The sequence below is a fragment of the Neomonachus schauinslandi genome, chromosome 15, assembly GCF_002201575.2.
Source record: "Neomonachus schauinslandi chromosome 15, ASM220157v2, whole genome shotgun sequence".
NCBI classification, from domain to species: domain Eukaryota; kingdom Metazoa; phylum Chordata; class Mammalia; order Carnivora; family Phocidae; genus Neomonachus; species Neomonachus schauinslandi.
In genome coordinates, this window is record NC_058417.1 from 14687585 (window position 1) to 14715153 (window position 27569).

General features: G+C 40.2%; 1 protein-coding gene across 1 annotated transcript in view; it reads left to right on the top strand.

The window, feature by feature from the left end:
• Positions 1 to 27569, top strand: part of SMYD4 (SET and MYND domain containing 4) — a 49089-nt gene that overhangs the window by 6502 nt on the left and 15018 nt on the right. The window contains exons 3-5 of the mRNA XM_021703981.1: positions 14079 to 14223; positions 19717 to 19806; positions 21314 to 22448. Of these exons, the coding sequence (XP_021559656.1) occupies positions 14079 to 14223; positions 19717 to 19806; positions 21314 to 22448 (1370 nt within the window). The remainder of the gene's footprint in view (positions 1 to 14078; positions 14224 to 19716; positions 19807 to 21313; positions 22449 to 27569) is intronic.

Below are 27569 nucleotides of genomic sequence, written 5' to 3' on the forward strand. Positions count from 1 at the left end.
GATTTTATTTATTTATTTGACAGAGAGACACAGCGAGAGAGGGAACACAAGCAGGGGGAGTGGGAGAGGGAGAAGCAGGCTTCCCTTGGAGCAGGGAGCCGGACTTGTGGCTCGATCCCAGGACCCTGGGATCATGACCCGAGCTGAAGGCACACACTTAACGACTGAGCCACCCGGGTGCCCCAAATTCCTACAGAAAGGGGCTTGGCACAAACATTCTCCCTGTTAAGACATTTGCCAGATTTTGAACATCTGTGGTATGGTAGGTTAAAAATCTAAGCTCAAGGGGCGCCTGGGTGGCTCAGTCGTTAAGCATCTGCCTTCGGCTCGGGTCATGATCCCAGGGTCCTGGGATCGAGCCCTTCATCGGGCTCTCTGCTCCACCAGAAGCCTGCTTCTCCCTCTCCCACTCACCCTGCTTGTGTTCCTGCTCTCACTGTCTCTCTGTCAAATAAATAAAATCTTTAAAAAACAAACAAACCCCTGAAACAAATAATACATTATATGTTAGTAAAAAAAAAAACAAAACAAAATGGTAGCCCAACCCTGATCCAGCTCAATTTTCAGTTAGATGAAGGTTGGCCAGCCCCTCATCCTATCTGCCTAACACAGGAGAAGGGGGACTTTGACAGTGGAAAATGTCATCTAGCTTTATTATGTCCTCTATGCATAGTCAAGAATACAGTAAAAGATTACTAGACACGTGGGGCACCTGGCGGGCTCAGTCGGAAGAGTTTGTGACTTTTTTTTTTAAGATTTTTATTTATTTATTTGACAGAGACAGCAAGAGAGGGAACACAAGCAAGGGGAGTGGGAGAGGGAGAAGCAGGCTTCCCATTGAGCAGGGAGCCCGACGCGGGGCTTGATCCCAGGACCCTGGGATCATGACCTGAGCCGAAGGCAGACGCTTAACAACTGAGCCACCCAGGTGCCCCGAGTTTGTGACTCTTCATCTCAGGGTCATGAGTTTGAGCCCCATGTTGGGGGTAGAGATTACATAAAAAAAAATTTTAAATAAAAAGGAATAAAATACCTTTCAAAAATGAATGCAAAATAAAGGTATTTTCAGACAAAAAATAATAATAATTCTGAGAGACCATCTTCTGCAGATTAGAGCCTAAAGAAATACTGAAGGAAGTTCTCAGGTTAAAGAAAAATCATCCCAGATAGAAGCGTGCAATTGCAGAAAGGAAGGAAAGGTACCAGAAAAGATAAATATGTGACTAAATATTTTAAAAATCATTATTTAAAACAATGATAATAATAATGTTACAGGACTTAGAACATTTAGAAGTGAGACATGATAATAGACAAATGGGCAAATGGAGGTAAATTGTTCTAAGGTTCTATATAATTTGGGAAATGGCAAAAGTACTAGCTGAAGATGGTAAATAAATGGATTCATTTTGTAATCCCCAGGATAACCATGAAATATTTATTTAAAATTTTGTAATAAAATCAAGTTAATTCTCCCCCTTTTCCTATGTGGTAGGCGTATATTCCAATGTTCTCTGCATCCTAATCCCTGGAATTTACGAATATGCTGGGTTATGTGGCAGAGAGAAATTAAGTTTGCAGATGGAATTAAGGTTGCCAGTGAGCCAAGTTTAAGATAGGCAGAGTAGCCTGGATTATCCCTGTGAGGCCAGTATAATCACAAGAATCCTTAAAAATGGAGAAAGGAAGCAGAAGTGTTAGAGGGAGATAGAATTAGTGGAAGAATTGTGAGAGAGACACAGCATTGCTGGTTTTGAAGGTAGAGAAAGGGAGCCACAAGCCAGAGAATGCAGGCAGCCTCTAAAAACTGGAAAAGGTGAGAAAACAGATTCTTCCCTGGAGCCTCCAGAAAGCAACACATCTTTACCAACACCTTGATTTTAGCCCAGTGAGCCCCATGACAGAACTGTAAAATAACACATTTTTGTTTTAAGCCACTAATTTGGTGGGAATTTGTTACAGCAGTGACAAAAAAAACCAATGCACTTCCTTGACCTCCCCACTCCTGTTCTCAGCATATGGGCCTTCTTTCAGTTCTTGATGTGCACTCTGCTTCTTCTTGCCACATGGCCTTGATTTCTTCTGCCTGAAATGCTTTCCCTGGCTTCTCTCTCCTCCTCTACACCCGAATTAAGTTCTGCTTAATTCAGAACTTCAGGGTCAGCCAGATCTTTCATCAGGAAAGCCTTCCCTGAGTCCCAGCTGGCTCACCTTCATTTTTTATACATTTACAACACTACATAGCTTTCCTTTTTATATTTGTGTAATCATTTGCTTACTGTCTATCTTCACTACTAAACTATAAACTCCATGAGGGCAGAGATCTTGTCTGTGTCTGTCTTTCAATGTTAACATCTTTATCTTTGTGCAGGCAACTATCAACAGTGTCTCACACATAGCAGGCACTCAGATTTTAGTTGAAAGAAATAATGAGCACAGTGTTGAGCCTTGGCAATTCAGGTACTAACTAGGTACAATTAGGGTAATAGTTGGGTTTGGGGTTTTGTGTGTGTGTGTGTGTGTGTGTTGTTTTTTTTTTTTTTGTCCATTTGTTTTCTTTTTCACAAATGTTCATAAGATAGAAATACATTCTCATCATATTTGAAATGATATTTAATGAAGTTAACAGGAAAGTTTCTCCTTTACCCTTCTCCTCATTCAGTTCCACAGAAATAACCACCGTTTATTGGAGTTTTCTAGTTCTTTTTATGTATTCTCATACAATTGTAGATAAGTATATACATATCTGTTTCTTTATTCTGTTAGATTATATTATGTGCTTTGTTCTAGGATGTTTTCTCCAATGTCACACCTTGATCTTTCTGGCAACCCTGTGATATTACTTGTATAGTTACACCATTATGTAGTTGTTCTTTCCCTGTTGAGGGGTAATTATTTTATTTCCAGTTGTTGTATTTTTACTGTTAACAAACCATGTGTCCGTGAACAACTTTTTTTTTTTTTTAAGATTTTATTTATTTATTTGTCAGAGAGAGAGAGTGAGAATGAGCACAAGCAGGGGGAGCAACAGGCAGAGGGAGAAGCAGGCTCCCTGCTGAGCAAGGAGCCTGATGCGGGACTCAATCCCAGGACCCTGGGATCATGACCTGAGCCGAAGGCAGACGCTTAACCGACTGAGCCACCCAGGCATCCAAATAACTTTTTTTATATGTTTTTGTACGTATATTTAAGAATTTAAGATAGATTCTTAGAAGAGGAATGGTTACAATCACTTGTTACAAGCATTTTAAAATTTAATAAGCACTGACAAATTGTCTTCCAAAAAGACTTCACCAGTTTACCATGAACAATGTATGAAAATCACTTCCCTATAATCCTTGCCGACACTAGAAAGCAGGTCTTTAATTTTGCCAAACTTCAGGACAGAAGTGTCTAGTGGTTGTTTTGTTTGTTTGTTTTGCATTTTTCTGATTACTAGTGAAGGAATGCATCGTTTCTGACATCACAATCCACCTGTATTCTGCAAACTGTTCATTTGTGTCCTTTGCCCATTTTTCTACTGGGTTGTCTGTCTTTCTCTTACGAATTTATAGGAGATCTTCAAAATTCTGGTCATATAGTTCTTTGCTATATATGTGACTAATTTTTCTCCCAGTCTATTATTCATCTTTATTTTACTTGCCGCGTTTTGCATTGTATATAAATTGTGTTTTCATTTTTATACAAGTATATGTCATTTTTTAAAAAATTTTTATTGTTATGTTAATCATCATACATTACATTATTAGTTTTTGATGTAGTGTTCCATGATTCATTGTTTGTGCATAACACCCAGTGCTCCATGCAGAACGTGCCCTCTTTAATACCCATCACCAGGCTAACCCATTCTCCTACCCCCCTTCCCTCTGTCATTTTTTTTAATGGCTTCTGAGTTATGTCTCTTGCTTAGGATGGTCTACTCCAAGATTATAAAAATATTCTTTATTTTCTTCTAACTTTTTTTTTGTAGTTTTGTGTTTTTGTTTTCACTATCAAATCCATCTGGAATTTATTTATTTATTTAAAGATTTCATTTATTTATTTGTCAGAGAGAGAGAGAGCACAAGCAGGGCGAGTGGCAGGCGGAGGGAGAAGCAGGCTCCCTGCTGAGCGAAGAGCCCAATGCGGGACTCAATCCCAGGACCCTGGGATCATGACCTGAGCCCAAGGCAGATGCTTAATGATTGAGCCACCCAGGCACCCCTGAAATTTATTTTTGTGTATAATGTGAGAGAGTGTTCTAACCTTTTTCCCGATAATTTTCTTCAGCATTTATTGAATAGTCCATTCTTTCCTTAGTGGTTCAAAATGCCATGTTAAAAATTAAATTCACACTTAACCCATAAATTTGTTTCTAGACTCTATTTCTATGCCAAAACCAAAGGGTTTTTACTGTGACTTTAGAGTATCATATTAAAATTCTGTCAGTTTCAAGTGACAGAAACCTAGCTCAAATTAGGAAATTTATGCACTATGAAACTAGGATATCCAAAGGCAGATCTGTTTTCAAGCAGCGTTGAATCCAGGGCCTCAGATGGCATTAGACTCTGTATCTCTTCATCTCTCAGACAAACTCTACACCTGATGGGCATAATAAACACTGGTAGCCTTGGGCACATTCTGAACCACAAGAAACCACAAGAAAAGAGTGTTTGGCACTCTTTCCTGAGAGTTTTGGCAGAAAAGGTCTGGATTGGACTCCAGTCAACCTGATTTTGACTGCCTGGTGAATCCTTTCAATAAAAGGTTTAGGGCCTTTCTGATTGGCTAGGACTATAGCACATGCTCAACCCTCTTGCCACATTGGGGTCTTCCCTACTTCAACCACAAGAAATGTTTTTCTCCCTGAGATTTTATTACCAGAAGTAGAAGGAAGGAGCACTCGAAAGCATGGAAGACCAAGTTCCCACACACATATATACTCATTCTTTTTCAAGAATATCTTGGCTATTTTCTGTACATTTCCCCCTTGTAACTTTTGTAGGCCTGTCAGGTTCGATAAAAAATGTTGGGTTTTTTTTTTTTTTTTTTTTAAAGATTTTATTTATTTATTTGAGACAGAGAGAATGAGAGAGAAACAGCACATGAGAGGGGGGAGGGTCAGAGGGAGAAGCAGACTCCCCGCCGAGCAAGGAGCCCGATGCGGGACTCGATCCCGGGACTCCAGGATCATGACCCGAGCCGAAGGCAGTCGCCCAACCAACTGAGCCACCCAGGCGCCCAAAAATGTTGGGGTTTTGATGGGGATTATGTTGGATTTATAGATTCATTTAGGGAGACTTGACATCTTTACAATATTAAATTTCCTCATCCAAGTAAAGGGTATGTCTTGTCATTTCTTTAGGGCTTCTTTTATATCCTTAAGTAAAGTTTTATTGTTTTCTTTGTAGAAGTCTTGCACATTCCCACTTAGATTTATTCTTACTTATTGTAAATTTTCATTATTATTGTGAATAAGACTTTTTCTCCCCCAATTACATTCTCTAACTGATGATTGGTGGTATAAATAAAAGCTAGGAATTTTTTTCTCATCTTATAATTGGCCACCTAACTGTATTTTCACATTATTTTATTGTTTTTATGCCAATTCACTTGGAATTTTTAGGTAAATAGCTATATCTGCAAATAGTAATCCTCTTTTCCAATATTTTTACTCTTATTTTATCTTTTAATTATCATCGCATTAGTTAGACCTCCAGTGCAATATTGAATAGTAACAGCCATTTAGGACATTTGCCATAGGTTTATAGTACATACCCTTTTTCAGTTTAAGGAAAGTTGCCTATATTCTGTCATAAATAGGTATTGAATTTTATCAGATACTTTTTAAATTTTTTAAAATTTTTTCTTTTTTTTTTAAGATTTTATTTATTTATTTGACAGAGAGACACAGCGAGAGAGGGAACACAAGCAGGGGCAATGGGAGAGGGAGAAGCAGGCTACCCGCGGAGCAGGGAGCTGGATGCGGGGCTCGATCCCAGGACCCTGGGATCATGACCTGAGCTGAAGGCAGACGCTTAATGACTGAGCCACCCAGGCACCCCTATTTTTAATTTTTTTAAAAATTTATATATTTTTCAAGATTTTATTTATTTATTTGACAGAGAGAGAGACAGCAAGAGAGGGAATATAAGCAGGGGGAGTGGGAGAGGGAGAAGAAGGCTCCCTGCTGATGGACTCAATCCCAGGACCCTGGGATCATGACCTGAGCCAAAGGCAGATGCTTAACGACTGAGCCACCCAGGCACCCCTAAAAATTTTTATTTATTTATTTGACAGAGACACAGCGAGAGAGGGAACACAAGCAAGTGGGAGTGGGAGAGGGAGAAACAGGCTTCCCACTGAGCAGGGAGCCCGATGTGGGGCTCAATCCCAGGACCCTGGGATCATGACCTGAGCCGAAGGCAGATGCTTAACGACTGAGCCACCCAGGCTCCCCCAGATACTTTATTTTTATATATATTTTTATATATATTTTGGGTGGAACAGTCATTTTCTTTTTCTCTTTTCATCTGTTACTATAGGATTTACATTTATAGATTTATTGAAGTTGAACTGTTTTGGAGATAAACTCTATGTATTATCCATCATTTTTTTAACACATGGCTTGATTCAATTTTCTAATACTATTTTTAATTTTATATCTATGTTCATTAATTATATTACCTTACATGTTCTTGTGTGTGCGTGTGTGCTCTGTCAACTCTTGGTATCTGGGTTTTGGTGGCTTTGTAGCATGTATTGAAGAGCTTCCCATTTTTTTCTATGCTCTGAAATAGTTCCTATAATGTAGGGATCATTTGATTCTTAAAGGCTAGTGGAAAAATCCTGTAAAAATATGTAAACTATGTGCCTTATTAAATGGAAATATTTTCGGGATGCCTGGGTGGCACAGTTGGTTAAGCGGCTGCCTTTGGCTCAGGTCATGATCCCAGAGTCCTGGGATTGAGTCCCGCATCAGGCTCCCTGCTCAGCAGGGAGCCCACTTCTCCCTCTGCCTGACACTCCCCCTGCTTGTGCTCACTCGCCTTCTTGCTCTGACAAATAAATAAAATCTTTTTAAAAAAATTAAATAAATAGGGACGCCTGGGTGGCTCAGTCGGTTAAACATCTGCCTTCAGCTCAGGTCATGATCCCAGGGTCCTGGGATCGAGTCCCGCATCAGGCTCCTTGCTCAGCGGGGAGCCTGTTTCTCCCTCTGCCCGACATTCCCCCTGCTTTCTGACAAATAAATAAATAAAATCTTTAAAAAAATATTAAATAAATAAATGGAAATATTTCCCATTTTTAGTTGAATTTTTTATCAATAATATACACATAGTGCAAGAAGTCAAATAGTACTTCAAAGCTTATAAAGAAAAACAGCAACCCTTTGTTTCATTCTTCCCCATTCCTATTCCCCAGTGGATGCTGCTTTAACTGTTCTTTCTAGTATTTTATTTCATATTTCTAAACAGTATGCTAATACTGCTGTTTTTTGAATTTTTAGCTTTAGATGTCAAATTTTGCTCTCTTAACTCCAAATCACGTGTATATACTTTGTTTTTGCCTCATCCTCATAACTATATTATAGTTTATAACGTACTATAATCAATAGAATATAACATTGGTTAAACAAATGTCTATGTAAATACTACTCATGTGAACCACGAAGTAGACTTGAATTACATTTCTCTTCTTGTACACCTCTTGTTTTCCCTGGAGTTAATAATTGCCTCCATTTTAATTTTTTCTGTGTATCTTTCACTGCTTCATCCCCAAACTGCTTTACTTAGAACAAGTTAGTTCTGAAGACTTGTCTGTAAAACTATTCAGTCATAATCAAAAGTGACCAAAACATTTAAACTTCTAATCTCTATATGCATGCCCATTAAATAAAAGTATGAATTGGGCCTTTAAAGTTTAAAGCCAGGCATACGCTTTTCTTTCTTGCTGATTTACAATCTTTGAGGAGTATTTTCCCAAAACAGGTAACTTTTATCAGTATCGAAGACCTTTTGAGGCAGATGACTCTCCCCCACAATTAATAATATCTCACAGTATCCTGGGAAATCCTAAACAGACTCATTATCCACCCTGTTTGTTTTGATTTTCTACTGATTCAACTGGCATACCTTGTTGGACCAGAAAGCAAGGAAGCACTCAAAGACTAATGGGTTTATATAAAAAAAGAATATAAGAGCCAAACTGAAGAGGTTCCCACTGGCCAAATTTACGACAAATGGAGCATCAAAATATACTGTATTATAATAGTTTCTAACATTGAATTATTTTAAGTGTATAGTGATTATCAAAGACATAAATAAGTAAAAGAAAGAAAGGAAGGAGGAAGCATTTATCTTTACAGAAGAATGCCAATTAAAAATTTAGAAATAGATAGAACTAGAAAACCACCATTTTATAACCCAGGATAATAACTGATTGTGGCAATGGTCATCAGTGGATGTTCAAAGAAGAAAGACTGTTGGAACAGTTTATTCACATGGTCTCAAAGTACGGCCCATAGATTACTTACATTGGAAAGATCCACAATCACCACTTTAACCAAATGACCAAACTTAGCATCACCAATGGGGACTACTTGACATTATATGTCTCCTGACTTGAAGCAGTAGGAAGTATACAGATTTAACTATGTACTAGTATCCTTGACAAGAATTGTTTAATCTGAATCTAAATCATGAGGAAGCAGTGAGACAAAACCAGAGTGTGGAACATTTCCTGGCCTTGAGTCTTCAAAAAAGTCAGTCATGAAAAACAAAAAAATTACTGGACTATCTCAAGAGACTGAAGAGAAATAACAACTAGATGTAGTACATTAAAACTTTGATCCCTGGGGTGCCTGGGTGGCTCAGTCGGTTGAGTGATGGACTCTTGATTTCAGCTCAGGTCGTGATCTCAGGGTCCCAGTGTCACAGGATTGCAGGGTTCTTGTGTCACAGAGTCAAAGAATGAATCTTGCGGACACAAGAGGGTGAAGTAAAGTGAAAGTTTATTAAGTGAAGGTGAGAGCAGAAAGCAAAGAAGCTCTCTAGAGTGAGAGGGGTCCCGAATGGGTTGCCACTGAGGGTTTTTAGTGGCAGTCTTTTATTGAGAACTGACTGGGAAGCTTGTGGCCTTGAGATTCTTGTGCCCTCTTGGTTTGAGCAAGGACTATTGGTAACACCCTTAATGACTTAATTCTTCGAGGTTTGGTTATTTTCTATGATTACACTGTAACCACCAAAGAAAAATACTCCCTAACATCGGAGGCCAGGTGATCTGTTTCTTTATCTCTTGTTCACTCTGGCTTAGGGCTTCTGCCTGCCAGGAATAGTTTTAGAGCCCAGCTAGGGCCCCCTGCCTCTCCCTGCCTGTACCTTAACCCTTTCCTTACTCACTAGGATCGAGTCCCTCATCGGGCTCTGTGCTCAGCAGAGTCTGCTTGTCCCTCTCCCTCTGCTCTTCCCCCCACTTGCTCTATCTCTAAAATAAATAAAATACTAAACAAAACAAAACTTTGATCCTGGATCAGGTTGGGGCAAATGGAAGAACATAAAAGATATTTTAGGAGTAATTGGGAAATTTTAATTTAAATATTTGAATTAGTGTTAATTTTTTTCAGGTCTGATAATGATAGTATGTGATATGAAGATATAAAACATTCTTATTCTTAGCAGAGGCCTACTGAAATGCTTAGAGGTGAACTTTCATGGTGATTGTACTCACCTTCAAATGGTTCAGGAAAAAACATGGATGTATGGGAGTTAATAAGCTATTGTTTCTCAGTACAATCTTCTGTACTCTGTGCTGAGGCTGGAACTTGATGCTTTGCCAGTTGACTCCCTGAGAGGCTTTCCCTCTGTAGGGGTCTAAAGAGAAAAGGCAAGACTGGAGAAAGAAACTTGGTTCTTTCTGTCTGCTCCCTAATTAGAATCCACATGAAAAGAATGAAGTTGGACCCTTACCTTATACCATATACAAAAGCCAACTCAGAATAGCCCAAGGACTTAAACTTCAGAGCTAAAACTATAAGACTTTTAGAAGAAAACGTAAGGTAAAACTTACGACATTGAAAAAAAAAAGACTTATGACATCGGCTGGCAATATTTTCTTGGATATAACACCAAAGACACTGGCAACAAAAGAAAAAATAGACAAATTGGACTTTGTGAAAATTAAAACTTTGTGCATAAAAAGATAATATCAACAGAGTAAAAAGGCAACACGCAGAGAGGCACCTGACTGTAGAGCATGCAGCTCTTGATGTCAGGGTCGTAAGTTCAAGCCCCACATTAGGCAGAGAGATTACTAAAAAAAAACAAATAAAAATAAAAAAGATTTTTAAAAAGGCAACCCACAGAATGGGAGAAAATATTGGCAAATCACGTATCTGATAAGGGATTAATATTTAGAATATATAGAAAACTCTTAGACTCAACAGCAAGAGAACAACCTGATTAAAAATGGGCAAAAGGGGCACCTGGGTGGCTCAGTCGGTTAAGCATCTGCCTCCAGTTCAGGTCATGATCCGGAGTCCTGGGATCAAGCCTCACATTGGGCACCTTGTTCAGCGGGGAGTCTGCTTCTCCCTCTCCTTTTGACCCTCCCCACTGCTTGTGCTCTCACTCACTCTCTCTCTCTCCCAAATGAATAAATAATAATAATAAAAAAAAAAACCTTTAAAAAATGGGCAAAGGACTTGAATAGACATTTCTCCAAAGAGGATATATAAATGGCCAACAAGCACATGAAAAGGTGCTCTTGAAATCACCAATCACTAGGGAAATGCAAATCAAAACTACAGTGAGATAGCACCTCACATTCATTAGGATGGCTACTAGGGAAAACAAACAGAAAATAGCACGTGTCGGTGAGGATGTGGAGAAACTGGAGCCTTTGTGCCTTGCTGGTGGGAATGTAAAGTGGTATAGCCACTATAGAGAACAGTATAATTCCTCAAAAAAGTAGAACTAGAGGGGCGCCTAGGTGGCTCAGTTGGTTAATTGTCTGTCTTCAGCTTGGGTCATGATCCCAGGGTTCTGGGATAGAGCCCCACGTTGGGCTCCCTGCTCAGTGGGGAGTCTGCTTCTCCCTCTGCCTCTCCCCCAGCTGGTGCTCTCTCTCTCTCTCAAATAAGTAAATAAAATCTTTAAAAAAATAAATAAATAAAACTAGAGGGGTGCCTGGGTGGCTCAGTCGGGTGAGCGGCTGCCTTCGGCTCGGGTCGTGATCCCAGAGTCCTGGGATCGAGCCCCACGTTGGGCTACCTGCTCAGTGGAGAGCCTGCTTCTCCCTCTCCCTCTGCCTACCTCTCTGCCTACTTGTGCTTTCTCTCTCTCTCTGTCAAATAAATAAATAAAATCTTTAAAAAAAAACTAGAATTAACTATATGATCCAGCAACCCCACTTTTGCATTTATACCTCAAAAAATTGAAAACAGAACTTGAACAGATATTTGCACACCAGTGTTCATGGCAGTATTTTCCACAACAGCCAAAAATGGAAACAACCCAAATGTCCGTCCACAGATGAATGGATCAACAAAATTTGGTATATACATACAATAGAATATTATGCATCCATAAAAGGAGATGAAATTCTGGTACATGCTACAACATGGATGAATCTTGGAATAGTATGCTAAGTGAAATAAGCCAGGCATAAAAGGATAAATATTATATGATTCCACTTATCTGAAGTACCTAGAATAGACAAATTCATAGAGACAGAACATAGAATAGAGGTTACCAGGGGCTAAGGAGAAGGGAGAAGGAGCAGTGGGGAGTTATCTTTTAATGAGTACAGAATTTCAGTTTGGGATGGTGACAAAGTTCTGGAAATGGATGGTGGTAATGATTGTACAACATTATAAATGTACTTAATGTTACTGAACTGTACACTTAAAAATGGATAAAATGTAAATTTGTAGTGTGTATTTTACCACCATAAAAAAATTAGAAAAATTGTTTTATCTTACTTCCTCAAATTTTTATCATACTATTCCAGAAGAAAATTTGATATTAAAAAAAAAGATAGAACATCCATTTGCTTTTCTTTTTTTTTTATAAAGATTATTTATTTATTTATTTGAGAGAGAGAATGAGAGACAGCGCGAGAGGGAAGAGGAGAAGCAGACCCCCTGCCGAGCAGGGAGCCCGATGCGGGACTCGATCCCAGGACTCCAGGATCATGACCTGAGCCGAAGGCAGTCGCTTAACCAACTGAGCCACCCAGGCGCCCCTCCATCTGCTTTTCAAAACTTTGAATCAATTACTGAGTTTACTTGGTGCCTGAAGAAGAGAATGAATTATTGCAGCTTAGTTCTTAATTGCCCTAAAGAACAATTACACAACATTGAATTTATCATCATTTTGGATTAAGATAAAGAATATCCATTGTTAGGCAAGAAGAATTTTGCTGTTCTTATTCACCACAGTCTTTTTGTTTGAACTAGGATTTTCAGGGTTAACCTAATTCAAAACAAAACAGAAAAAAGAACAGACTCTATGGGGTACCAGATATGCGTGGGGCATAGTCCTCATAATGTTTTAGACTGGAATAAATGTAGAACAGGCAAGCACACTTTTTTAAGATTTTATTTATTTATTTTAAAGAGAGAGCACCAGTGGGGGGAGGAGCAGAGGGGGAGGGACAAGCAGACTCTGTGCTGAATGCAGAGCCCGATGTGGGGCTGGATCCCAGGACCCTGAGATCATGACCTGAGCTGAAATCAAGAGTTGGGATGCTTAACCAACTGAGCCACCCAGGTGCCCCAAATACATCTTTTAAGTTAAATAAAATCTTTTTTTTTTTTTTAAAGATTTTATTTATTTATTTGACAGAGAGAGACACAGTGAAAGAGGGAACACAAGCAGAGGGAGTGGGAGAGGGAGAAGCAGGCTCCTCACCCAGGAGGGAGCCCGATGCGGGGCTCGATCCCAGGACCCCGGGACCATGACCTGAGCCGAAGGCAGACGGTTAACGACTGAGCCACTCAGGTGCCCCTAAGTTAAATAAAATCTTTTCTAATTTTCCTTTTTGTGTTATTTGAGACTTTTTCTATATTGTATTTAAATATTGATAAAATATTTGATATTAACTCATAATAGTAATGTTTTATGAAATTTCAATATATACATACAGAGATGTCTCATATTGAATCATAGTTTAAAAGATACTTCTTATTATGGGTCTTTGTAAACAAAAATTTGAAATACACTTTTCTAAACATTCTTCAGTTTTGATTTTGATTTCTTTGACCCAAGAGTTGCTTAAGAGAATTTTTAGTTTTCACGTTATGCATATTTTACTTTATTGCTTTACAGTCAAAGAGAGAATATAGGGTATTCTATATTATTTCTCCTTGTTGGGAAAAATGTTTAGTCTTCATTGCCTGTGTGTGTGTATATTTGTGTATGTATTAGATCAACTTTGTTAATTTTATTATTAATATAGAGCATTTGTATACTTATTTTTTTAGCTTTTCAGGTTAAAATAATTTCAGAATTACTTGCAAAAATAGTACCAAGAATTGCTGAGTGATATCCTTTGTTAAATAACAAAAAGTCAACCAAGTAAATTTTAAAAATCAAGTTGGCTTTATTAATTGATTCATAAATTGAGCAGCATCCTGGGGCGCCCGGGTGGCTCAGTCAGTTAAGCATCTGCCTTCCGCTCAGGTCGTAATCCCAGGGGTCTGGGCTCAAGCCCCATATTGGGCTCCTTGATCAGCGGGGGAGCCTGCTTCTCCCTCTCCCTCTGCCTCTTCCCTCTGCTCATGCGCTCTCTCAAATAAATAGATAAATCTTTAAAAAAAAAAAGTTGAGCAGCATCCCTTCTAGCAACTAGAGGGGAGCTCCAAAAGTCTACAGAAAAGGGAAGGTTTTTAAAGGTAGAGAAGGAGTGGAAAAAAAGGAAATTATTAGCAAAGAATCCATTATTTTAGGCAAGGTCACCCGCCCCCATTCACATTACATGACCCAGACAACCTCATGTGTCCCAGTGTTTTGCAGCTACTCACTCCCATTTCAAGTTCGGTGGTTAGGAGCTTCCCTTGAAATAACAAATTTGTGCTCTTTTTTGTTTGTTTCTTCATGAAGACCTGAGGATGAGATGTTTTTAAGAAGTCTCTCTAGAGGTTACCTGGTGGGAAAGGAGCCCAACGCTCCCCCTTTCTACAGAGAAGAAGGAAACAAAAAATTTCAGAAGAAGGATTATATGGGAGCCACAGTGCTATACTCTAAGGTAAGGCACCCCCCAGCTCAGCAGGAGGGGCTGTGTTAACAATTTAGCAATGCATATTTCTTCACAAGATAGAAGCTTCTTGCTGAATTGTGTAGCCAGTGGTTGCTTTGCTTATCATTTGTGAATTGAATTTGTTAAAACTGGCAGAATTCTGCTGTTGGTTATATGCCGAAACAACAGGTAGTTTGTATTATATGTCCTGGATTCCACCCAGAAACTTCTCAAATTCCCTCAGATGCCTTGTAGCGCTATGGCTTATTGGACCCCTGGCTCTGCCTTGCCCGTGTCTGTCAGCTGTCACTGAATTGCGTGCCATTTTTATCTGATGAATGATGAGGCTGTTGGTTTGATAGTCCCAATTTAGAGAGCACCTCGATTTTTGGTTAGCCACAGTGTTAGTTTACAACCAGTATGACTTAGATTAAGTCTGAAAGGAAAATAAGCTCAGTTGCCACAGCCTATTTGAACTCCATTTTGAAGGATGTCAACAGATACAGAAATACCTAGGAGATATCGTGGGTTTGGTTCCAGACTACCGCAATAAAGCATGTCAAGTAAATTTTTTGGTTTCCCAGTGTGTATAAGAGTTGTTTACACCATACCATTGTCTGTTAAGTGTGCAAATAGCATGATGTCTAAAAAAACTGTATACCTTAATTTAAAATTCTTTATTGCTAAAAACAACACCACCATCTGAGCTTTCAGCAAGTCATCATCACTTATCCCAGCTCACTATAACAAATATAATAATGATGAACAGTTTGAAATATTGCAGGAATTAACGAAATGTGACACAGAGACACAGTATGAGCAAATGCTATTACATATGCTTTGATAGAGTTGCCTGATGCAGGATTGCCACAAACCTTTAATTTGTAAAAGAAAGAAAAGAAAAGAAAATACTGTGTCCGCAAAGCACATTAAAATGAGGTGTGCCTGTATTTAAAATTAAGCATCCCTGAACTAGATTTTGATGAGAAAGAGTGACTTTTACCAATCTGCTGCCCTTATTGTCCTGCTTCCATGGTAGAAACTGAAGCAAGACCCCTGAGAGACTTCCTTCCATAACATTTAAGAGATAAATACGGGCCTAAAGCAAGAATGAACCAATCCCCTGCACCAGGTCTGTGAAGATTATTAAAAGGATGAGTGTGAATTTGAAGGGTGTACCTCTACTCCGAATCTTCAACAGGGCTAAACTTGATGTTTGGAATTCGTTTTCCAACAACTATCAGACTTGGAACAACAGCCTCTCTAACTGATAAAGGCCCTGCTTTGTAATGTTATAAAGTATTTAGTGGAGTACTATAAGCATTAGTGAATGCTGGAGAATTATGATTCATTGGATGCAATGATACACTAATAAATGGCTTAATAGTTCTTTTTCAGAGCTAATCTCTTCAACTTTATGCATGTACATCAGAAATGTGATCCCATGGGAAGTTGTTAAAGGAAAACAAGTAAAAAGTGAAATCAGACAAAAAATTAAGGTTTGCTCTGAATGTGGAGGGAGATGAGCCTTCCTATTTCACGAAGCTAGTATTTTGGTGATTATGGTACTTCGCAATTTTCTACAAAGCTGCTATTTTCTTTCTTTTTTAAAATAATTATTGTTTTTATCTGATTATAAAAGTACTATATTTTGTAATTTACTTGGGAAATAGAAGCATAAGGAGTAAAAAAATCCCATAATCAATGATAGGCACTGTTAACATTTTTGCTTATATCCATCCAGACACTTTTTCCTCTGAAAATATGTTTTTCTTTTACAAAATTGGGATAATGCTGCACTTCCTGTTTTGTAATCTGCTTTTCTCCCTCAACAATTTATGACCATTTTCTCGTGTTACTAAATTTTCCACTAGCACATGATTTTTTACAGCTAGCTTAGTGTTTCATTACAGAGAACTATACTTGATTTAACATCTAATGTTGGCAGATTGCTTGGCATTGTAGAGCTACAAAGGAGCATCTATGTAAATATTTTTACACATCTGATTGTTTTCTTAGGATAAATTCCTAGAAGAGCAATTGCTGGGTCAGTTGAATGTATTTCGTTAAGGCCTTTGGTACTTGATGCTGAATTGTTCTCTAGGAAAGAACTAGTTAACAACCCTTCTAGTAAAGTATGGGAGTGTTTGGGGCGCCTGGGTGGCTCAGATGGTTAAGCGTCTGCCTTCAGCTCAGGTCATGATCCCAGGGTCCTGGGATCACCCCACATCGGGCTCCCTGCTTGGCGAGGAGCCTGCTTCTCCCTCTCCCTCTACTGTTCCCCCTGCTTGTGCTCTCTCGCTCTCTCTCTGTCAAATAAATAAATAAAATCTTTAAAAAAAAAAGTATGGGAATATTCGTTTCTCTATACCCTTAACAATACTAGTTATTAGGATTTTATTATTATTTTATCTATTTATTTGTGGGTTTTTTGTTGTTTTTTTTTTTAAAGATTTTATTTATTTATTTGACAGAAAGAGACACAGTGAGAGAGGGAACGTAAGCAGGGGGAGTGGGGGAGGGAGAAGCAGGCTTCCCGCCGAGCAGGGAGCCCGATGAGGGACTCGATCCCAGGATCCTGGGATCGTGACCCGAGCCGAAGGCAGACGCTTAACGACTGAGCCACCCAGGCGCCCTATTTATTTGTTTTTAAAGATTTTATTTATTTATTTGAGAGAGAGCGGGAGAGAGCACAAGTCGGGGGAGAGGCAGAGGGCGAGGGAGAATCAGACTTCCTGCTAAGCAGGGAGCCCGATGTGGGGCTTGATCCTAGGACCCTAGGATCATGACCTGAGCCAAAGGCAGATGCTTATCCATCTGAGCCACCCAGGTGCCCCTCTATTTATGTTTGAATAGGAAATGTGTTTACATAGTTCGAATTCAAAAGGTACAAGAGTGTATATACAGTACAGTCTATTTCTTCTGTCCCCTAGCCACCTCTTACCCAATACCAGAAGCTAGCACTGTTAAATATATCTTTCCAGGGGCGCCTGGGTAGCTCAGTCAGTTAAGCTTCTGACTCTTGATTTCAGCTCAGGTCATGATCTCAAGGTCCTGATTTCAGGGTCTTAGGATCAAGCCCCACCTCAGGCTCCTCACTCAGTGCTCAGCAAGGAGTCCGCTGCAGTCTCTCCCTTTGCACCTCCTTCTGTACCTCCCCCTGCTCACATGTTCTCTCTCTTCTCTCTAAAGTAAATAAATAAATCTTTTTTTTAATGTATCTTTCCAGAGATACTTTGGCATATATAAATGAATACAAATACTCTCATTCCTGCACACACAACACTTTTTATGTAAATAACATTCTATATACACTGTTCAGCCCCATGCTTTTTTCACTTACTAGTATCTTGAAGATCATTCTACATCAGTACATTAAGAGCTTCCTTATTCTTTTCTTACAGCTACATGATATTCCGTAATATGGATGTATAGTTTATTTAACCACTGTCTTATAAATCTGTATGTAGTTGATCTAAGTTGTTTCCTATCTTTTGCTATTCCAAACAACCCTGTGTTGAGAAACTTTGCATGTTATTTTGCACATATCTTTAGGGTAAAGTCTTCTATCTGTAGGATAAATTCTAGAAGAAGAATTGCTGGTGTAATGGAGATATAAATGATATGGGTGTTTATGAAATACACATACATATTGCTAATTTGCCCTTCATAATCATGAAACCAACTTATAGTCCCACTAGCAACATGTAAGAGTGCCCATTTTCCCACTCCTTTGACAATTCAGTGTGCTATCAATTTTATTTATCTTTGCCAGTCTGATAAATAAAAAATACTATCTTGGAGGTTTTTTTTCAATTTATCAGATGAAAACTTTTTTTATCACGGTAAAATATACACTACATAAAATATTCCATTTTAACCATGTTTAAGTATCTAATGCCGTGGCATTAAGTATATTCACAATGTTGTGCAACTGTCATCACTATACATTTCCACAACATTCTCATCAACCCAAACTAACTCTGTGCCCATTAAACAAACACTAACTCTCCATACCTCCCTCCCCCCCACCTCAGACAACCTCTGTTCTACTTTCTGTCTCTGTGATACTGCCAATTCCAGGTACCTCATGCAAGTGAAATCATACAATATTTGTCCTTTCGTTTCTGGTTTATTTCCCTTGGCATAATGTTTTCAAGATCCAGTAGAGTTTTAATTTGCATTTTGCTGATTACGAATGAAGTTGAGCATTTTTTCGTATGTTTTTGAGCCATTTATATTTCCCATTAGAACTGTCTGTTCCTATCATTTGCATATTTTCCTATTGAATTATTGGTCATCATCTTATTGATCTGTAGGAACTAATCATAAAGTAAAGAAATGAGCCCTTTGCTTGTGATATGAATTGCAGATATTTTTTCCAGTTCAATGTTTGCCTTTTGATATTGCTTTTATTGGTTTTTGCTATAAAGAAATGTTTTATATAGTCAAATGTATTAAGCTCTTATGACTTCTGGGTTTTGTTTCATAGTTAGAAAGGGATTCCTCACTCCAACATTACTTTAGATTATTCCTATAGTTTCTTCTAGTGCTCTGAGAGTTTCATTTTTTACATTAAGATTTTGATCCATTTGGAATTTATCCTAATGAAAGGTTTATCATAAATAGCCAACTTTATTTGTCTTCAGTGGCTACCTACTTGTCAGTACTTTTATTGAATAATCCCTATCTTTTCTCCAGTGATTTGAGATGCTGCCTTTGTGATAATTATTAATCCTTGCCAATTTCGTGGTAGAAAAAAAGGAAACTGTGTGTGCTTTCGTTTTCATATATTTTGTGATCCACAAATGAATTAACTATTTGTTTTCTAAGAAATAAGTATCATTAACGTTTCTTCTGTGAATTTGTTTGTGCCACTTACCCTTTGTTATGTTGGGATTGTGCTTGCAATATTTTCCTCTGTTTTCATTTACCTTCAGTATTGTTTGTGGTTGAAGCTGTGTCTGATGCTGCTGTCTTAAAAGTGCTTTGGATATTTATTTCCTCACTTGATCTTCACAGCTTTGCTCTAAGGTAGTTAAAAATGAAGCTGAAGCACAAAGAGATCCACTAACTTTACCAATTTTATACCATCTTTCATAGTATAGCCCTTATTATCTGAAAAAAAAAAGTTTATTTTTTTGAAGATTATATTTATTTGTTTGTCAGAGAGAGAGAAGCATGCATGTGCACAAGCAGGGGTGTGGTAGGCAGAAGGAGAAGCAGGCTCCCCGCTGAGCAGGATGCAGGGCTCGATCCCAGGACCCTGGGATCATGACCTAAGCTTAAGGCCAATGCTTAACCGACTGAGTCACCCAGGCGTCCCCCCACCCCCGAAAAACTTTAAAAATGCTAGTTTTCGGTGCGCCTGGCTGGCTCAGTAGGCAGGGCATGTGACTCTTGATCTTGGGGTCATGAGTTCCAGCCCCATGTTGAGTGTAGAAATTATTTTTAAAAATGCCAGTTTTCGTTTATGCCTTTAAGTGGTTCATTGTTTTGCAGGGAATATCGCATGCAAGGCCTCACAGTGCAGACATTTCACTGTGTTATGCCAATCGCTCTGCGGCCCTCTTCTACCTGGATGAGTATGAAGTGAGTATCGGGGTGCCTGGTGTGATTGGAGAGGATCTGTAGGGGGTTCACTGGAAGACTAGACCTTCAGCTCTGCTCCTACCTTAGAGCACTAAAACTGGGCCCTGCTGCAACTGGTTGAGTTGGAAGAAAATTGGTATCCTCCCAAATATGTTCTTTCTCCTGATGCATTTTTTTCTTTCTCCTGATTCATTTTACCTATCACGTGATCACATGGGGTAGTACTGGTTGATAGGAGTCATGGCACATGGCACGGGGCCATGGATGATATCCAGTGGGTCAGCAGTTCTCAGTGTTGAGATCAGCTGTGAGATATGTTGCTAATAATACTTCAGGTTCCAAGCGTTTGCAAACTATTTACTTGTTTGTTTGTTTCTTAATAAGTGGAGCATGTTCAGGATTATCCCTGCAATAATATGGCTCACCCTCAACATGCATTTTGAGTGGGCAAGTAAGTTTCACTGAAATGCCTGTGTATGCCTGTGAAGGAGTGGGCTTGATCTGAGTGGCTTTCTTCTCATCTTCCGACTGAGGACTAAAGCCAAGCTCTCAAATGTCATTTTGGTACATCCGTTTTGGAATTCCACAGAAATTTTTAAAATATGCCCTAGAGTTAAGAACTAGTTGAATAATCACAAGTTCACACTTACTGCCCTTTGAACTGAAAGACAAGCAAGGCGGGCACCTGGGTGGCTCAGTCAGTTGAGTGTCCGACTCTTGATTTTGGCTCAGGTCATGATCTCAGGATCCTGAGATCAAGCCCCACATCAGGCTCTGTACTGGGGCGTGGAGCCTGCTTAAGATTCTCTCTCTCTCTCTCCCCCCCGCCTTTACCCTCCCCCCCCGACTCTCGCCCTCTCTCTTTCTCTCTAAAAATAAAATAAAATAAAAGAGGCGAGCAAGAATTTAACTCTAGGCCCTAAGCAAAAAGTCCTAGACAATTGAGGACAACAGTTGGAAGAGCTTGTAAAATATTTAACCCTTTATAACCTCCCTATATTGGTTACTTCTATTTCCCTTCTTATAGCAGCGATTATCATACATTGAACACATGCACTCTTTTCAGCACTTTAGGTATATTACCTTATTTCATCCTTAAAACAACCCTGTGAGGTGTCCGTGTTTTTCAGATGAGAACGCTAAGACACTGAGAAATGAAGTTGCTTGCACAAGGTCATCCAGCTAGTAAGAAGCAATCAGTAGTGGAATGCAGATCTGTCTGGCTTCTAAGCCTACCCCTTTAATCACTACAGTTCTTCTATCTGTAAGACTTTTTTTCCTCAAAACAAATATTTAATAAGACAATTAAATACAATATCCTTGGCAAGTATTACTTAATCACTCAAAAGATCACACAGTAGAGTATGATTTAAAGAAATAAGCATGTGGTTGTAGTTGCTCCATTTTTAATCATCTTTAACTTTCCTGTAGATTTTTGTTAAGATTTTCAGTAGACATTGAAGAGTCAGGACCAAGGGTCATGTGGGGATTTCCTTTCTGTTTTCAGATGTGTCTTAAAGACATCACGAGAGCACAGATGCATGGGTATCCGGAAAGTTTGCAACCCAAGGTGACGTTGCGTAAGGTCGAATGTCTGGTGACCCTAGGGAGACTACAGGAGGCAGGCCAGACCATCAGGGATCTTGAAAGTAACTTTGCTGCCAAACCAAGCCTAGCAGCTGCCCAGTTTCAAATTCTGCAAAGAAACCTCTGTCGTCTGAAAATGAAGGTACAAGAAAGGGAGAATCTCACAGCATCCTTCCCAGCAACTCTAACGAAAGCCTTTGAGGATATGGACCTAAGGGAAGAGAATGAACAGATTCCCGGTGCATCATCATCTGTCAGCCTATGCATGGACCCTTTAAAAGGCCGCTATCTGATTGCCACAAAAGATATTCTCCCGGGAGAGCTCTTGGTGAAGGAGGATGCTTTTGTGAGTGTCCTTAACCCGGGAGAAAGGCCACCACTACATCATGGCTTAGAGAGCAAGTGGGATACCAGAGTTACTAATGGGGACCTCTACTGTCACCGATGTTTGAGGCACACTTTGGCCACTGTTCCCTGTGATGGATGCAGCTACGCCAAGTACTGCAGCCATGAGTGTATGCAGCAGGCCTGGGATCTCTACCATAATAGAGAGTGTCCTCTAGGGGGCCTGCTGCTCACCCTGGGTATCTTTTGCCACATCGCCCTGAGGTCGACTCTTCTAGCTAGATTTGAGGATGCCAGCGAAGTCATAAGAAAGCTCTGTGTTGAGATGAGTAACAAGGACATGTGTTCACCTGAAAGTGAGAATCTGGTACAAACACCCAGTTCTGACCCGGGAGGGGAGAGTGAGATAAATGGCAAAACAGTTAAGACCCCAGTTCCAGGGTGTGATCTTAATGGCAAATACGAAAATAACTATAATGCTGTCTTCCACCTCATGCCCCATACTGAAAACCATAGCCCAGAGTACAAATTCCTCTGTGCTGTCAGTGTGTCTGCGCTCTGCAGGCAGCTCGAGGCCGCTGATTCCTCGAAGCCGGCCACAGTGCCTCCTGCCTGGCGTTCAGAGTTGCGTGCCTGGGGAGTGGCCATGTTGAAGCACATGCTCCAGCTGCAGTGCAACGCTCAGGCGGTGACGAGCATTCAGCGACCAGGTGAGAGGGAAGCTTTGTTAGCCTTAAGGTACCTGGGGAGGAAGAGCTGCAAATGGGAACAGTAGTGGTGCTCTAATGGGAAAGCAGAGCTCGCTATCTTGGGTCTCCATGATTACGCTACGCTATTGAGAAGCTGTGTGACCTGAACAAAGTCTTTGATCGCACTCTGCCTCAGTTTTCTCATCTCAGCAGTGTTTGATCCCACCTCACTTGACTGAGTCATGATGGGTTTGTTTGTAAATATACTTCAAAATTTAAAACCCTGTTACAGAGGGATTTTTATTATGTAGGAGAACTGAAATAATAAGACTACAGAAAGAAGAGGGGTCTGCAGGGGAGCCTGAGTGGCTCAGTCGTTAAGCGTCTGCCTTCGGCTCAGGTCATGATCCCAGGGTCCTGGGATCGAGCCCCACGTCAGGCTCCCTGCTCCGCAGGGAGTCTGCTTCTCCCTCTCCCTCCGCTGCTCCCCCTGCTTGTGCTCTTGCCCTCTCTCACTCGCTCTCTCAAATGAATGAATAAAATCTTTTTTTTTAATCTTAAAAAAAAAGAGGGGTCTGCAGTTGAGTTAAGGTGTCAAAATCTTATTCATGTGACTCAGCTGCTCTGTCTCTACTCTTTCCAATTGACAAATTGCCCCCATTCTTCTGTTTTAAATTTCCAAGAGAGCAATCTGACCAAGCATAGCTTTTCACACAGTACTACCATGAACTGTTGGCCAGCTTGTTTGGGCTGTCCTTTGGCCAGGGGCCAACAATCTAGGGGCCACCTCTAGACACAGATGAGCCTAGCCCTGCTTGCCTGAACCGGGTCCTATAGTTAAGACTCTTACTTAAGGTAGATGGAGAGGTTGGATGTGCCCAGCATCATGAGTGACACTGTACTGACAACAGATACTATTAGAAAAGAAACAGTGTTTCTACTTTTCTATTGTATGATCTCCATTTTAGCAGATAATGTCTTTCAATTCAATTAGGGCATTATACTTTTCTCAGTTTTCTTTTTTTTTTTTTTTTTAAGATTTTATTTATTTATTTGACAGAGACAGAGACAGCGAGAGCAGGAACACAAGCAGGGGGAGTGGGAGAGGGAGAAGCAGGCTTCCTGCTGAGCTGGGAGCCCGATGTGGGACTCGATCCCAGGACCCTGGGATCATGACCTGAGCTGAAGGCAGTCGCTTAACCAACTGAGCCACCCAGGCGCCCCTTTTCTCAGTTTTCTAATTAACTCTATTGAAAGGAAAAATTAGATATTACCTAAACCTAAGATTTATAGACAGACTGATATAAATGTGGCTTTAGTAAGCTATACATGCTTAGTTAGCTCTTTTGATCGTCTTACATTAGGTAGCCTAGAATCTTGTCAATATGTTTTTATCTTTAATTTTAATGCAACTGCCAAGTTATACAATGTGTAGGCGTTTCACTAGAGGTGTTTTGGAGGAAGACTGTCTTCCCCATCCTGAAAGACATGGAACACCCAAAAATAGCCCTGGCTTCTTCCTATAATGCTAGGAAATCCCATTGCAAGCAGTCTCCGTTCTCTTCTCTGCTTTCATTTGCTTCTTTGAGCCATTGCTACCTTCTAAAATACATCTGTTCAGTGTTTTTCCAAAATTATGTTTTCTCTTGGGTACATTCACTGGCATTTTAAGAAATATTACTTTCATTTAGTTTCGTTTTTGTGAATATAAAAAAATAGTATACGGGGCTTCCAGATTATAATGGCAGAAAGTTACCGACTCCTGATTTTATTGTGTCTTGCCTCTAAAGTACTTAATATAACATACAAAAAAAAGATACAAATGTCAGGAGCTCCAAAAACTATAGAAACTACTGTCCAAGTAAACAAAAGCAGGCTGAATTCCTGAGGCAGAATGGCCAAGCCATGGGGACCAAAGGAGTCTTCCATCTACTTTCCACCAGTGGCCTACCCCTAACTGTCAAAGAATCTTAGCCTTAATGTTTTTGCTCCATGTGCATGACATTTCATTATAGTCAGGTTTTTATTTGCATAGCAAGTTTCAGGTAAAATTTTTCACAAGTTGTTCAGAATAAACTTTTGGATAATGAATATATGTATAGCCAGGAATACCTGTATTTTCTGTGGCTAATAAGGACTGGAGAAATAGATACATAGCATGATACTGGCTACCTGGAGTGATGGAAAGAGGATTGGAGACTTTGGCTTTACCTGTCAGGCTCTATATTTTATGCATAATTTATTCTTTATATGATGTTTTAAAAATATATACATAGAGTGGCGCCTGGGTGATTCAGTCAGTTAAGCATCCGACTCTTGATTTCGGCTCAGGTCATGATATCAGGGTTGTGAGATCAGTCCCGAGTCTAATTGAAATTCTCTCTCCCTCTCCCTCTGCCCCCCCCCCCGCCCCGCTAGTGCACACGTGTGCGCTCACGCGCTCTTGCTCTCTCAAAATAAATAAATAAATGGGGGCGCCTGGGTGGCTCAGTTGTTAAGCGTCTGCCTTCGGCTCGGGTCATGACCCCAGGGTCCTGGGATCGAGCCCCGCATTGGGCTCCCTGCTCCACGGGAAGGCTGCTTCTCCCTCTCCCACTCGCCCTGCCTGTGTTCCCTCTCTCACTGTGTCTCTCTCTCTCAAATAAATAAATAAAATCTTTAAAAAAATAATAAATAAATAAATAAATGAAATCTTAAATAACTAAATAAAAATATATACATGGGGGGAAAAAAGACTAAAAGCAAAAATACCAAAATCTTAACAGTAGTCAATTCTAAAGGTGGAGGTATGGGTGATTGCTACCTTCTTCTTTGAACTTTTACTATGTTTTTAAAATTAAAAACACTGATTCATACAGTAACATTATTCTAGTAAATTTAAAATGGATTGGGGGCACCTGGGTGGCTCAGTTGGTTGAGTGTCCAACTCTTGGCTTCGGCTCAGGTTGTGATCTCGGGGTTGTGAGATCGAGCCCCTCGTTGGGCTCAGAGCTCAACCAGAGGTCTGTTTGAGATTCTCCTCTCCCTCTCCCTCTGCCCCTCCCGCTGCTCTCTCTCTTGCTGATGACATGCTCTCTCTCTAAAAGTAAGTAAATCTTTAAAATGGATTGTATACCTTTCCCATTATTCTAGGGAAGAAAAATTTTTAAGAAAACCAGTTCACTGAGGGGCACCTGGGTGGCTCAGTCGGTTAAGCGTCTGCCGTTGGCTCAGGTCGTGATCCCAGGTCCTGGAACAAGTCCCACGGCGGGCTCCCTGCTCAGCAGGGAGTCTGCTTCTCCCTCTCCCTTGCCTGCTTGTGCTCTCTCTCTTTCTATCAGATAAATAAAATCTTTTAAAAAAAATATTTCATTTTTTTATTTATTGAGAGAGAGAGAGCGTGCAGTCAAGCGCACAAGTGCACTGCGGGGAGTGGGGGGGCAGGCAGAGGGAGAGGGAGGGAGAGAATCCTGGAGGTCTGGCTGTTGTCAAGCTAAGGTTGCTTTTAGCCTCTAGGAAAGCATGAACATTAAGGCAGTTGTGAACTCCTTGAGGATTGCCGTATGCCTGTCTCAAGTATTTGTCAGTGGGCTGCAAGTTGTAAGGAAATTTAATTTTACCTACTTTTCTTTTGCCTTTGTTCTCCTCATCACAGGGGTTAGCAAACTTTGTCAAGGGCCAGACAGTAAATATTTTAGGCTTTGCAGGCTGTGGTGTCTCTTTGACTCAGCTCTGCCCTTGTAGCACAGATGAATGAGTATGGCTGGGCTCCAATCACACTTCATGATGGACTCTGAAATTTGATTTCTTAGAATTTTTCACATCGTGAGCATTATTCTTTTCATTTTTTTTCAACCACTTGAAAATGTGAAAACAGTTCTTAGACTACACTCTACAAAAACAGACAGCCGGCAGGATTTGGCCAACAGGTTACCGTATACAGACTCAATGCAGACAAGGATTTGGCAAATCTAATTCAGATATCTATTTAGAAAAAAGAAAAAAGCCCACAAAATGAGGATCAATGAAGGGGATATAGTCAATAATATAAATTAATTTTTAAGTTTTAAGCAAATTTTAGACTATTAAATTTGAAAGCATTAAGTAGAAAACTTTGTAGAAAACATAAATTTCCTGCTGTTCTCCTCTCCTACAGGAGAACACTTCAAAAATCCAGTGATTGTGGAAGAAATTGAAAAAGATTATCAAAATATTTCCAGGGACACCTGGTTGACTCACTCAGTTAAGCATCTGCCTTCGGCTCAGGTCATGATCCCAAGGTCCTGGGATGGACCCCAACATCAGACTCCCCACTGAGCTGGGAGCCCAGCATGGGGCTCGATACCAGGACCCTGAGAAGACAACCGGAGCCGAAGGCAGATGCTTAACCATCTGAGCCATCCAGGCGTCCCTAGCCACATTTTTTTTTTTTTTATAAAGCAAAGAAAAAATATCTTTCAAGGAACTTATCATTTTTATACAATATAAAGTGTTCCAGGGCATGGGGAAACCTTTCCCACTCACTTTGCAAAGCCAAGGATAAAAACTATTGATTAATCTCACTTGTGAATATCCCTGTAGGAACCTTGAAAAAATCACTGCCATATCACATCCGGCAGTTTATTGAAGGAATGCTAAGAGATGACCAAGAAGGGCTTCATCCAGAAATGCAAGCATATGGTAACTTGGAGGGATACACAGGTTTGGGTAAATGCAGAGACAGGCCATATTCTGAGATGGAAAAACTGAAAACTAAAAACGGCAGTTCCCCCGCATTCCCCCAACCAGTGCAATGCAATTCCACACAAAATCACAATTGGATTTTTCTTGGAATTGGACACTGATTCTAAAGTTCATCTTGAATAAGTGGTGAGAATAGTCTACTGAACCCTTTTCCTCAGAAGCCAGGGCTGGTGCCTGCCCACACCCTCCCTCTCCAAACTCATCCAGCACGACCAGGTGGGGCTCACCCTGGCTAAGATCATGCCCTCCTCAAAGTCCCGGTGTAAATGTCCAACCCTTCCCGCCCACTTGTTTGCAAAGGCCCTGGCCAATGTCAACACTGGGAGTCTCATCCCAGCAGCTGGGGCCACCGCTGCTGCCCCGGGGAGAAGGAGACACAAGCAAAGAAAGAAGAATCAGAGGAGGGGGGCGCCTGGGTGG